The 12928-nt window shown below is 44.7% G+C and overlaps 1 protein-coding gene across 1 annotated transcript in view; it reads left to right on the top strand.

Annotated features, from left to right (window-relative positions):
* The first annotated feature begins 813 nt into the window (after window positions 1–813).
* Window positions 814–12928, top strand: part of GOLM1 (golgi membrane protein 1) — a 53226-nt gene continuing 41111 nt past the window's right edge. The window contains exons 1-2 of the mRNA XM_039475130.2: window positions 814–942; window positions 2840–3019. Coding sequence (XP_039331064.1) covers window positions 814–942; window positions 2840–3019 — 309 coding nt within the window. The remainder of the gene's footprint in view (window positions 943–2839; window positions 3020–12928) is intronic.

Genomic DNA, 12928 nt, shown 5'->3' with positions numbered 1-12928 from the left:
TTTGGCATGGAGTGAATGCCTCGTTTCCACCTCAAGGCCTAATATGGAACACATTTTTCTGGTGACTTCAGGCAGATAGCACACCTCCCACTTCTGTTGCGTGCCACGAAGGAAGAGACGCCTCTATAGCCAGGACTGTGCATGCATAGTGATGTACACGGGGGGAGTTCACATTCACCTCCAGAATGGGTTTCCTGCTTTGCTTGAGAAATGCTTTAATTGGGTGTCATTAGTATTCCTGTCAATGGGTTAAAACAAAACAAAACAAAACAAAACAAAACCCTTGTTAGGAATCAAATCAAAAAGCTCTCTGAGAGAAGTAATGAGGAATATACTCTTTCTAATGTGATGTGGAAGCACTTAATATATATTATTGCTGTTTACAGAAATGATTACTTCTCAAACACTGCTGCTTACAGAAATGATTAATTATCAAACTGTGTCGGGAAGGTGAGTGTGGTAATGATTTTACAGGGGAGGGATCTGAAGTGTAAGATAGATCATCCCTTGCCTGAAGTCTCAAGCTAGTCTGTGACAGGTTTTGGGGCGATGCCTGCTCCGCCGAGCCTGTCCTGGGAGTTGGCCACACTGCCCTGGGTGCACGGCACCGCGACCTGTGTGTGTGTGCCATCCATATACTCTTCTCCCTCAACAGCTTTGCCCGTCAAGGAGAAGATGCCAGCCCATGCTGCCTGGCAGGATGCCTTTCCTCTTGGTTGTAAGGATGACACTGTCTGTTTTGGAGACGATTATACTAATAGTGAGGCTTATGTATTTGCTTTTGCTTGGCAGATTCTCAGCGCTGATTTTGAGATGATGGGCTTGGGAAACGGGCGTCGCAGCATGAAGTCACCACCCCTCGTGCTGGCTGCCCTGGTGGCCTGCGTCATCGTCTTGGGCTTCAACTACTGGATTGCTAGCTCCCGGAGCGTGGATCTCCAGGTGTCTTGTTTTGTTTATTGTTATGTTTATTTTATGTTTTTGTTTTGTTTATTTTGTTATAATGGTGTCCAAGGGGTTTGCTGTTTATTGCCAGCCAAGGGGTTTTGGGAAGGGCATATGCTGTAAGGCAAGTTTAGGGCTCTGCACATACCCCCCCAACCCTGGGCCAGACTTTGGGCAGCTCTGCTCTGAGTGGGAGAGGCCCCCTCTGTGGTTGTGTAGGATTGCGGTTGTGGTATCCCTCCCCGCCTTTCCTGTGAGTTAATAGCCTTCGTTTGAGCTGCTGGGGTAGTTCTGGGAAGACAGCTTGCTTACAGACACTGGCCACAGCCTGGCGTTTGTGACCCTCCAGTGCACAAGATATGGAGGAGCAGTACTGGAAGTGTGCTTGGATTATGGGTGTAAGAAATATGTCTTCATGATTTAATGATGATGATAATTTTAACTTCCTCATTTACTGTTGCCAGCCATAGGTCGGGTACAGTGCTGATCAGTGACAAAGATGCTCCTCTTGATCGAGCTTTAGCTGGGCTCCTCTGAGCCACCTTCTTGACTAGGCCTCGATCTTGGCCCCTGCCAACTCCCTCTTCCTGTCTTTGGCCTGCCCTGCCCAGTCTTAGCAAAGGATCCTGCCATGCCATCCTTACACCTTTGATACTTGACCGAGTTCCTCATTCCTACCCTTGCTGTCTAAGTCCTTGGCCTGTGTTTAGCAAGAATCTTGTTAGGGCAGTTTAGCCAGAATCCCCCTTCTCTGAGGGAGATTTCCATCCACTGACTTCCCCGACTGTGCTCGTTAGCTACAAATCCCTGGCTGTCTTGGATATGTTCAGAGTTGAGCACAATTTCCCTCTCCTATTGAAATCATTTTGAATAGTCTTTCTTGTCACTTTAATAAGTGTCAGAATAATTTCTCTTTAACAGTACCTTACACAAATTATCTCCTTTTGTGCACAAACCCTACAAGCTTGGAACTTCACTCTCCTCGATTCGCAGGCGGTCAGACTGACCAAAAGGAGGTTGAAGTGGAGCAGGGATTCCACCCGAATGGGCTTAGCCATGCACCCCAGCCCCTCTGCGCTCTGCCCTGCTCTCACACTTACCCTCCTGGGCTTGTGCTCCTGGTGTGTCAGCTTCCACAAGAGCCCCTGTTTGCTGGGGAGATGAGCTGTGGTTGTCTGGAGTTGGAGAACTGAAGCTGTTTTCAGAAATTGTGTCTGCTAAAGAGTTGTTAAGCGATTTATTAGCAGAGAAGAACTAAATATTTGAGCACCATCTCATGCCAGGTAAAGCATGAGGCATTCTATGCACTTAGCGCATTTAAGCCTCACAAAACCCAGGGGGAAGTGTGTGAGTGCACACAGCCTTCCTTCACTTGCACTGCCAGAGACCATTTCTCCGGAGGAACCTGCTCCAGCTTCTGCACAGTGGACTTAAAACACAGAGCCGGCCGGGCGCGGTGGCTCAAGCCTGTAATCCCAGCACTCTGGGAGGCCGAGGTGGGTGGATCACGAGGTCGAGAGATCGAGACCATCCTGGTCAACATGGTGAAACCCCGTCTCTACTAAAAATACAAGAAATTAGCTGGGCATGGTGGCGCGTTCCTGTAATCCCAGCTACTCAGGAGGCTGAGGCAGGAGAATTGCCTGAACCCAGGAGGCGGAGGTTGCGGTGAGCCGAGATCGCGCCATTGCACTCCAGCCTGGGTAACAAGAGCGAAACTCCGTCTCAAAAAAAAAAAAAAAAAAAAAAAACAAACACAGAGCCATGGGCACTTGTGTGTATGAAGCCAGTGCTGGCTCTGGGCCTCAGGGTGGTCTTTGTAGAGGGTGCTCAGGTGTGGTCCAGGCTCTGAGGGTGACTTGGCATCGGCCCTGACGTCACAGTTTTCTTGTAGACGCGGATCATGGAGCTGGAAGGCAGGGTCCGCAGGGCAGCCGCAGAGAGAGGCGCCGTGGAGCTGAAGAAGAACGAGTTCCAGGGAGAGCTGGAGAAGCAGCGGGAGCAGCTCGACAAAATCCAGTCCAGCCACAACTTCCAGCTGGAGAGTGTCAACAAGCTGTACCAGGACGAAAAGGCAAGGCCTGCTTTGTTTCCTCTCAGCTCTCTTCTAAGGGACGGTGTCTACATTGTCTGTTTCTTCTAGGTGGGAGGATGGGCAAGAGGCTGGGTTTAGATTTATGTAATTATGCGGAAAGAGCCTATCGATTAAGCTTTGGGCATTCTCCCCTTTCCTCCTCCAAGTCCCTGGCTGGGCTTGCGATGAAGCCTTTTGCAATGGTGATAGGAGAAATGCAGAACGAACTCAGATTCTTCCTCCTATTGGTTTTTTTTTTTTTCTCCTATTGTTTTTTCTCTTCCCACTTTCTTTTTTTTTTTTTTTTTTTTTTTTTTTTTTGAGACGGAGTTTCGCTCTTGTTACCCAGGCTGGAGTGCAATGGCTCCATCTTGGCTCACCGCAACCTCCGCCTCCTGGGTTCAGGCAATTCTCCTGCCTCAGCCTCCTGAGTAGCTGGGATTATAGGCACGCACCACCATGCCCAGCTAATTTTTTGTATTTTTAGTAGAGACGGGGTTTCACCATGTTGACCTGGTTGGTCTCGATCTCTCGACCTCGTGATCCACCCGCCTCGGCCTCCCAAAGTGCTGGGATTACAGGCTTGAGCCACCGCGCCCGGCCTCTCTTCCCACTTTCTACAAACATGTATTAAATACCTACTCTGTGCCAGGCCTGTGCAGGTGCTTATATCTCAAAGAGGAATGACATTTGTGCCCTTCAGCTAGCTCATGGACGAGAGGAGAGGAGAGGCAGAGTCTCTACTGAATACTAACAGAAAGTAGGGGGCTTGCGCACTGGCTCTTAAGCTAAGAAAAAAACCAGCAAAACCTGCATAGAGTAAAAGGGGCCTTCCTGCTAATTAAAATATCTAAGCTTTATGTGTCACGTTTTCTGGTTTTCATATGTAGGGCTATATGACTATACTTTATTAAATTGTGTTAACTTTTGTCTATGTGTGGTACAAAAGAAAAATTTTAAAAATTGTTTAACTATGTGAGTTACTAATATCTCCTAACTCATAGTGCATCGACTCATGGCCACTTATTAACTAGAAAAATTGTTTTTTGTTTTGTTTTGTTTTTGAGACAGAGTTTCGCTGCTGTTGCCCAGGCTAGAGGGCAATGGCACAATCTCGGCTCATTGCAACTTCCAACTCCTGGGTTCAGGTGATTCTCCTGCCTCAGCCTCCCAAGTAGCTGAGACTATAGGCATGTGCCACCATCCCTGGCTAATTTTTTGTATTTTTAGTAGCGATGGGGTTTCATTGTTTTGGTGATGTTGGTCTTGAACTCCTGACCTCAGGTGATCCGTCCACGTAGGCCTCCCAAAGTGTTGCGATTACAGGCGTGAGCTGCCTCGCCTGGCCTGAAAAATTTGGCTTTTATAATGCATGGCCCTCTGTCTCTGGAGCGGCTAATTTATTGGAACAAGGTTGTAGCTCAACTTCTGTTATCTTGAATTGTCTCAGAAAATGAATTATTTCCAGGAAGGGCTCAGACTTTTCTTGCATAACTGATTTAAAATGCAAGAAGTAATTTTTTTTTTTTAATTTGCAGAGTACTTTCCTATATTTGCAAGCTGATATTTCTTCTCTGGGAATTGTTCATAATGTTGTAATAAAGTGCTTCTTTATGTTTCTTCCCTTTTCCTATTGGTGAGAGATGCTGTCTGTGCTCCTGAAAACCCCTTTAACCTTATCTCTCAAAAACAAGGAAATAAAAAAGAGCATCAAATAGCTTTTTGAAAAGTGAGTCTGTTTTCCCAGTTTTTCTTTTTAGAATATGCGATATTTTCTTTTTTTAGAATATGTCTTTTCATTTTGGTGAGCAAGGGTGGGGTCTCACCTCAAACCCTAGCTGCAGGAGGATTTTAGCTGTGGTTTGGTGGTGGGAGGCATGGGAAGTCTGACTCAGGCAGACTTGGGTTCAAAGTTTCCTCAGCTGTGTGATTTGAGGCAAGTCACTGAAATTCTCTGGATCTATTTTCTCAACTGCCAAGTGGAAATAATAATGGAAACTTACAGGGTGCCTGTGAGGATTCCATGAGATAATATTTATAAAGTGTTTAACACAGTTCTCAACATGAAATGAAAGCTCAGCAACTCATGGTTGGTATTATTCCACCTATTTGTACTGACGGCAGCAGTGGGGGGCGCAGTCGTAAGCCACCGAAACTGCGGTGATCATATTATCTCTTTTTGTATGGACTTTGTCTTAGTCTAAGGCTGCTATAACAAAATATCATAAACTGGGCAGTGTATAAACAACAAATGTTTATTCTCACAGTTCTGGAGGCTGGGAAGTCACAGATCCAAGACAAGGGCAGATTTATCCAGTGAGGGCCCACTTCCGGGTTCATGGATGCCCTCTTCTTGGGGTGTCCTCACCTGGTGGAAGGGGCGGGGCAGCTCTCTGGGGCCTTTCTTATGACACTAATCCCATGTATGAGGGCTTGACCCTCCCAGAGGACCCCTCCCAGTGTCATCACCTCCATTTGGTATTTGGTGATTTGGTTTCAACGTGGATTTTGAAGGACACCCACACTCAGACCGTAGCAGGCTTTTTTTTTTTTTTTTCCCTTCCCAAATTGAAACCATGAAAGCAAATTGCGCTGCTAGCTTTAAAAAGAGTTAGGAAGACATCGAGGAAGGTGGAACCAAGAGCAAGCAGAGCGGTGGGGCTGCGGAAGGAGAACAGGCGCCTGAGCGGTGACAGGAGTGGACGTTTCCTGAGCCTGTGCTTGGCCAGATGTGAGGCCGAACATTTCACAGGGACTGTTTCATTAATTCCTCCCAGCCAGTCTCACGAGATCGGGGCTCAGAGAGTTAGCAACTGTCACCCAGGATGACACCCAGATCGTAGAGAGCCCCCAGGCCACCCTCCACCCCTGCATGCTGGCCTCCCACTTCCTTCAGTGTAGACACAGCTTCTTGGCTGTCCCCACCTAAAGGGTGTCAGGGTGGAGGGGGAAGCGGGGTGGAGGAAACCAGATGGGCTTGACTTGGTCAGCATTGAAGCTGGTGATTGGTACATGGGAGTTCATCATAGTAACTTGTTTACCTTTGTCTACATTAAAGACTTCACAGTAGAAACTTTAAAAACATACTCTTTGTATCTTCTTGCTTCCAAAGACTTCCAAAGAGCGAGGGTTCTAACTGGCTCTGTTGTGGCTACATAGATGGGCTGATCCTTCATCTAAATACTTTTCTCTATATTGTCTGTCTCTCTCTCTCTCGCTCTTTTTTTTTTTTCTTTAATCTTAGAAGGTTAGCATTTTTGTGATTAGAATTGGAACAAGGCTCCTTAAAAAAATTTTAAAGAACCATAGTGATTCTCAGCCATGGGAGGAGGTGCAGTGTGGGGACCTGTGGCTGGGGGTGGTTTGCAAATTACACCTGGCCTAGAAATTTCCCTGCCTGTCCCTGCCAGTGTTCCTCAACTCAAGCAGTCACTGTCACTTTGGGTGGGTGTTGTATCCTTCAAGTGGGGGCCTGGACAAAAGCTTAAAAACCAAACCTATCATTAGGGAAAATGTGAACAAACACTTGTTCATAATGAAATTACTGCTTTGGGTCAGTCCTGTCTGATAGAATTTTCTGTGATGACAGAAATGTTATATGTGCTGGTGCAGTACAGTAGCCACTGGCCACATGAGTCTAATAAATACCTGCAATGTGGCTAGTGGGACTGAGTAACTGAATTTTATTTAATTTAAATGTAAATAGCCAAATAGGGCCTCATTGGACAGCACAGGTTTGGGTGGTTGGCAGAACACTGGAGGAAGCCTTGTTTGGGCCTCTGAGTCATAGGGAGCCATGTTTCTTGATGGAGCAGAGGGCAGAATCTGAGTCTCCTGCGGTTCCTTGGTGCCTTTGCCCCTTCTCTGTAAGGTTCGGGAGCAGTGTGGGGAATTGGGCAATGGAAGATGAAATCAACTCTGCCCGGGGAGTTGTGCCTCACCAAAACTCTCCGCAGCTTGCTGGTGTTCTGATGCAGAATGATCCGTTCAGCTTATCAAATAGGCTGTTGTTTACATCCCAGCTTGGGGTTTTGATCTTATTTGTTTTGGAAGTTGTTTCAGAGCAATCCGTCCTCGCCTGACTGCTCATGATAACCACCTGTGAGCTTATGAACAAAATACAGATTAAAAATATACACGGGATCAGACTCTGGATGTTTGGATTCAGAATATAGAAGTTTTTAAAAGATCTCACACATCCATAGAATACACACACATATTCAGACATGCACTTTTTTTTTCCCTAAATTTCCAGACCACTGTGATGCAGCTGCTGGTCCAGAAACTGGTGATTGAGATCAAGTGTTTTGTAGAATTGTACTTTTAAAAATAAAAATGCATTGTCAAGGTTATCTTTTTTTTTGTTTCGTTTCTACCCTTCAGTGAAGTGATTTGAAAATTAAAAGGCGTTGTGATTAAGAGGTATGTCGTCATGTGCTGCATACGATGTTTTGGTCAATGATGGACCCATAAAATTCGAATACCATAGGTTTACTGTATCTTTTCTGTGTTTAGATACACAAATACCGCTGTGTTACAAGGCCTGCAGTATTCAGTACAGTCCCATGCTGTACAGGTCTGTAGCCTGGGCGCAGTAGGCTATACCATACATGCACTTTCTCTAAGTGCAATCTGTGATGTTCACACACAGACAGAATCTCATAATGATGCATTTTTCACAGCCTGTTCCCATCATTATGCAATCTATGACTGTAATTCATCTAAATGTAATTTGGTAAAGCTGTTACAAAGTAATTGAGTTAATACTTGTTTTTCTAAGGCATTTTTTCCCTCTTTACCCACATTTACTGGAATCCTAAAACATTTTTAGAAGCTCTGCTGGATTGGAAACTTATTGATCACTACTTTTTTCCTGAAATAGCCAACTCACCCAGAATTTGAATATAGGTGGATCTCGAGGTCCTCAGCACTGAGACAGGCTTGCTTAGACACCCCTTAGAATGTCACCCAGGGTGGGTGGGCAAGTGCAAGACATCTCATGAGCTTCGCAACAGCTGTATGGCGGTGACATAATGGAGTGGAGAATGTATTTCTTATGAAATAGCTGGACATGCAGAGAGGTCAGATGAATGATAAGCTCACACCTCCGTGCCCCTCACCCAGATATTATTTAAAACAAAAAACTCAAAAATACAGTCAACGTTCTCTATGTTCCCCTTCTCTGTATCTTCTCTCTTTTCCCTCCTGCTTATACAAGAACTGTTGTGAATGTCAGTTATTGTCTTTTTAGCTCATATTTCTGAACCATTGCTGTAGACATTTGAAAACTACATGTATATTTTTTCTGGGGTTTTTACGTATATGGTTACTCTCTCATTCGGTAACTTGCTTTTTGTAGTCACCATTGTTTTTGAGGTCTTTACTGATTTTCTAGATTTAGCTCATTCTAACTGCTGTACCCTCTTTCTTTGTATAAATATGATGCCAGTTTATTGACCTGTCCCTTACTGATTAGCCTTTAAATTGTTTCTGGTTTTTCACTATTTGAGAGAAGGTACAGTGAGCATACTCATGCAGTGCTCCTCAGGCACCTGGAGGTTTTCTAAGCTTGCAGTGTTTTCCAGCTAGAGTTTGGGACCTTTTAGTGAGCTGTGCTTAATAATTTAGTGAGTTGGCCGGGTGTGGTGGCTCACGCCTACAATCCCAGCACTTTGGGAGGCTGAGGCGGGTGGATCATGAGGTCAGGAGATCGAGACCATCCTGGTCAACATGGTGAAACCCCGTCTCCACTAAAAATAAAAAAAAAATAATAATAATCTAGTGAGTTATGACCCACATTTTAAAAATTAAAAATATTAGAGTGTTATTGTATATGTTAACTATTTTGTTATGAAACTATTATTGCTTTTTTTTTTTTCTTCTTTTTGAGTCAGAGTCTCACTCTGTCACCCAGGCTGGTGTGTAGTGGTGTGATCTTGGCTCACTATAACCTCCAACTCCACCTCACAGCGATTCTTACAGTCCCCCGAGTAGCTGGGATTACCGACCTGCACCACCACATCTGGTGAATTTTTGTATTTTTAGTAGAGACAGGGTTTCTTCATGTTGGCCAGGCTGGTCTCGAACTCCTAGCCCCAAGTGATCCGCCCTTCTCGGCCTCCCAAAGTGCTGGGATGACAGGCATGAGCCACCATGGCTGACCGCCATTGTTGCATTTTATATATATTTTTAAAAATGTGCTTTGGGAGGCTACGGTGGGAGGATCGCTTGAGGACAGGGATTCAAGACCAGCCTGGGAACATACTGAGGTACTGTCTCTAGAGAAAATTAAAAAGTAGCTGGAAATGGTGGTTGCATGCCTGTAGTCCTAGCTACTCAAGAAGCTGAGGTGGGAGAATCTCTTGAGCCCAGGACTTTGAGGTTCAGTGAACTATTGCACCACTGCAGTTATGGCACCTAGGTCACTCCAGCCCTAGGTAACAGAGCGAGACCCTGTCTCTAAATATACATGTGCTTGTATATGTGTATATATGTATGTGTGTAAATGTTTGTACTGAACCACAAGATAAAATTTATCATTGTGGGTCATGGTTAAAAGAGTCTGAATGGAAATATATAGAGATACACCCGAACTAAGTAGCTGGATGGTTGTATATTCTCTCATTTTTATTAGCTGTTGCCACAGAACATTGTTCCTGCTGTTACAGTTCGCTTTGGACAACTTCCTGGCTTGCAGATCAGATCAGTTGGCCCTTCATTTCTGTGTGTAATATTTCACTCTTCTTATTTCTTCTAATCTAAGTTAAGTTATATGCCTGATCAATTACCATATCTCATGGGTTTGAGACTGGTGCTTAAAAAAAGTTCAAATTCTTGGTGAATGAATGAACGGGAATCTCAGTCTGTACTTACTGGATGTCTAGGATGTGCCTGTGGCCCTGTGTCCTCAGCAGCTTGAATGCTGTTTTGGAGGAAGATGGTAATTTGTCATATATCTAGAGAATAATCAGTTTTTAACAGCAGCTGGAGTTACATGAAAAGAGAGATGGGTACTGGCCAAAGTAGTTATAGTTTTGTTTTGTTTTTCTAAAAAGATTGGCTTTAGGCCAGGTGTGGTGACTCATGCCTGTAATCCCAGCACTTTGGGAGGCCAAGGCAGATGGATCATGAGGTCAGGAGTTTGAGACCAGCTTGACTAACGTGGTGAAACCCTGTCTCTACTAAAAATACAAAAAATTAGCCAGGTGTGGTGGCAGGTGCCTGTAATCCCACCTACTTGGGAGGCTGAGGCAGGAGAATCACTTGAACCCAGGAGGTAGAGGTTGCAGTGAGCTGAGATCACACCACTGCGCTCCAGCCTGGGCAATAGACCAAGACTCCATGTCAAAAAAAAGACTGGCTTTGAGCCTTGGAGATGAAAATGGGATTTAGAGAGGTGTAGAAGGATGGCATTTAAGCATGTAGATAGTGCAGTTAGAGGGTTAGAAAAGGAATGTGGAGGCGTGACTGAGTTGAGAAGAGTGTTGGGAGATAGAGGTGTAAAATGGCAGGTGTCATCATTGGCCTCAGCTAGCCGCTGCCCACATGGAAAGCTAGGTGGCCATGTGTGTGTTCCATGTTAATGACCCCATGCCAGAGAGGAGGAACCTCACACAGAAGCAATCTGTCCAGTGGCCAGAGGATTAACCGGTTAATTAGATTGTGTCTCGTTAATCTGAACCAAATCCTGCAGGCTAAGCTTATTTGAGAGTAAATACTTCAAATGAGCGAGAATCAGTTGAATCTTGGGGATTGAGCTGCTGCATTTCCTTCCTTTTTTTTTTTTTTTTTTTTTTTTTTTTTTTTTTGCCTCGCTGTCTGTTGCAGCTGTAGGTGTGGTGAAGATGGTTTGACTGCATCAGTACAGTTGTACAAGTTCATGGGAATTTATATAACTCAGCGGAAGCACTATACTTCCTTTTCTGTATATAAGAAAGGATATTGTCTTGTTTTGAGATGATGGTGTATGTTAAGTAACTTTCAAAAAGTTGTCATTTCCTTAATTAAAAGAATATGTTGTTATAGACACATTGGAAAACAAAAAAGAAAAATTCACCTGTAGTTCTACCACTCAAAGTACTGAGAACCCTCCACTCCGTTTCTTAAAAAAAAAATACAGATTATGCATAAGCTTTTATCAATTACTAATTATACTGAAGATTTTATAAATGTAGGTATGCCATGAACATTGTAGAATATAAGTGGGGTTCTTTAAATGATAAAACATTTAACCATTTCCGGCTTCTGCATATTGTTAAAAAAAAAAAAAAAAAGAAAACCCAGAGATTGTTAGCTTATTGTGCCTTCTGCTCTTAGTTGAGGCAACCACTTTGTAAGTAGATAGTCAGAGGTATAATCCCAGGCAAGAGGTCTCGGTGTACCTGTTTGCAGAAGGGAGCTTCTGTAGACTGCCTTGATACCCATTTGGCACTGGTGACTGTGTTTTGAATACGAAACATACATTTGGTTCTGGTAAGTTTAGACACACACGTGTTTTTGCTATCTGTTACTGCATGTTGGATTATCCCCAAGTGTAGACAGTTAAGTCCATTTTGTGCCTGCATCTGCAGTTTGGGAAAGTCAGTGGGAATGGATAGTCTCTAGTCTGCACTCCATGTCTGGGATGCCTTGAAGGCTGGGCTTAGAATGATCCAGAGAGTCCCTTACTTGGGGGCCTGGCAGTAAGTGCAGCTGTCATCTGAGACCTGGGTAGGGGCTGGGACCAAGGCACCTGCGCGCCCTTTTCCACATGGCGGCTTCCTTTCATCCTCGCTCACAGCAGACATGACCAGTGGGAGGAAGCTGTGTCATCTTTTGTATTTGTGTCCTAGGGCTGCTTATAAATTAATACAGTCCAGGTTGCTTAAAACAACAAAACTGTATTCCTTTACAGTTTTGGGGGCTAGAAGCCCTAAATCCAGGTGCCAGCAGGGATATGGAGAGGAGTCTTCTCACCTCTCTGGCTTCTAGCGTTTGCTGACATCTTTGACATTCCTCAGCTTGTAGGTGCAGTTTCATGCAATTTCCACCTCATATGGCCTGCTTGCCTCTCGGTCTTTATCTTCCCCTCTTTTCCTCCTTTTATAAGAACACCAGTCATATTGGATAGGTCCCACCTAGCGACCTCATTTTAATTTAAGTACATCTGCATAGACCCTGTTTCTTTATTTTACAATTTATCTGTTTATTTATGAGACGGAGTCTCTCTCTGTTGCTCAGACTTGAGTGCAGTTGCGTGATCTTGGTTTACTGCAACCTCCGCCTCCCCGGCTCAAGTGATTCTCCTGCCTCAGCCTCCCAAGTAGTTGGGACGACAGGCACCCGCCACCATGCCCAGCTAATTTTTTTTTGCGTTTTTAATAGAGATGGAGTTCACCATATTGGCTAGGCTGATCTCAAACTCCTGACCTCAGGTGATCCACCCATCTCAGCCTCCCAAAGTGCTGGGATTATAGGCTTGAGCCACCACGTCCAGCCGACCCTGTTTCTAAATGAGGTCATTCATGGGCTTCTTCACAGGTTCCAGGTGAACATGAATTTTGGGCGTACACTGTTCAACCCACGGCCCCTTTTGTTGGCCTTGCCTTGCAAGTGAGCATGATCACTTCTTCTACATTCATTAGAAGCAAGACACTAAGGCTGCCTGGAATTTCAGGGGAATTGGATTCTCCCCCTATGAAAGTAGTGTCAACAAATTTGTGGTCATGTTTTTTTTTTTGTTTTGTTTTTTTTTTGAGATGGAGTTTTGCTCTTGTCCAGGCTGGAGTGCAGTGGCACGATCTTGGCTCACTACAACCTCCGCCTCCCAGGTTCAAGCGATTCTTCTGCCTCAGCCTTCCGAGTAGCTGGGATTACAGGCATGTACCACCATGTCCTGCTAATTTTGTATTTTTAGTAGAGACAGGGTTT

This window comes from Saimiri boliviensis, chromosome 2 (genome assembly GCF_048565385.1).
Source record: "Saimiri boliviensis isolate mSaiBol1 chromosome 2, mSaiBol1.pri, whole genome shotgun sequence".
NCBI classification, from domain to species: Eukaryota; Metazoa; Chordata; class Mammalia; order Primates; family Cebidae; genus Saimiri; species Saimiri boliviensis.
This window is presented reverse-complemented; position numbering and strand designations above follow the sequence as displayed.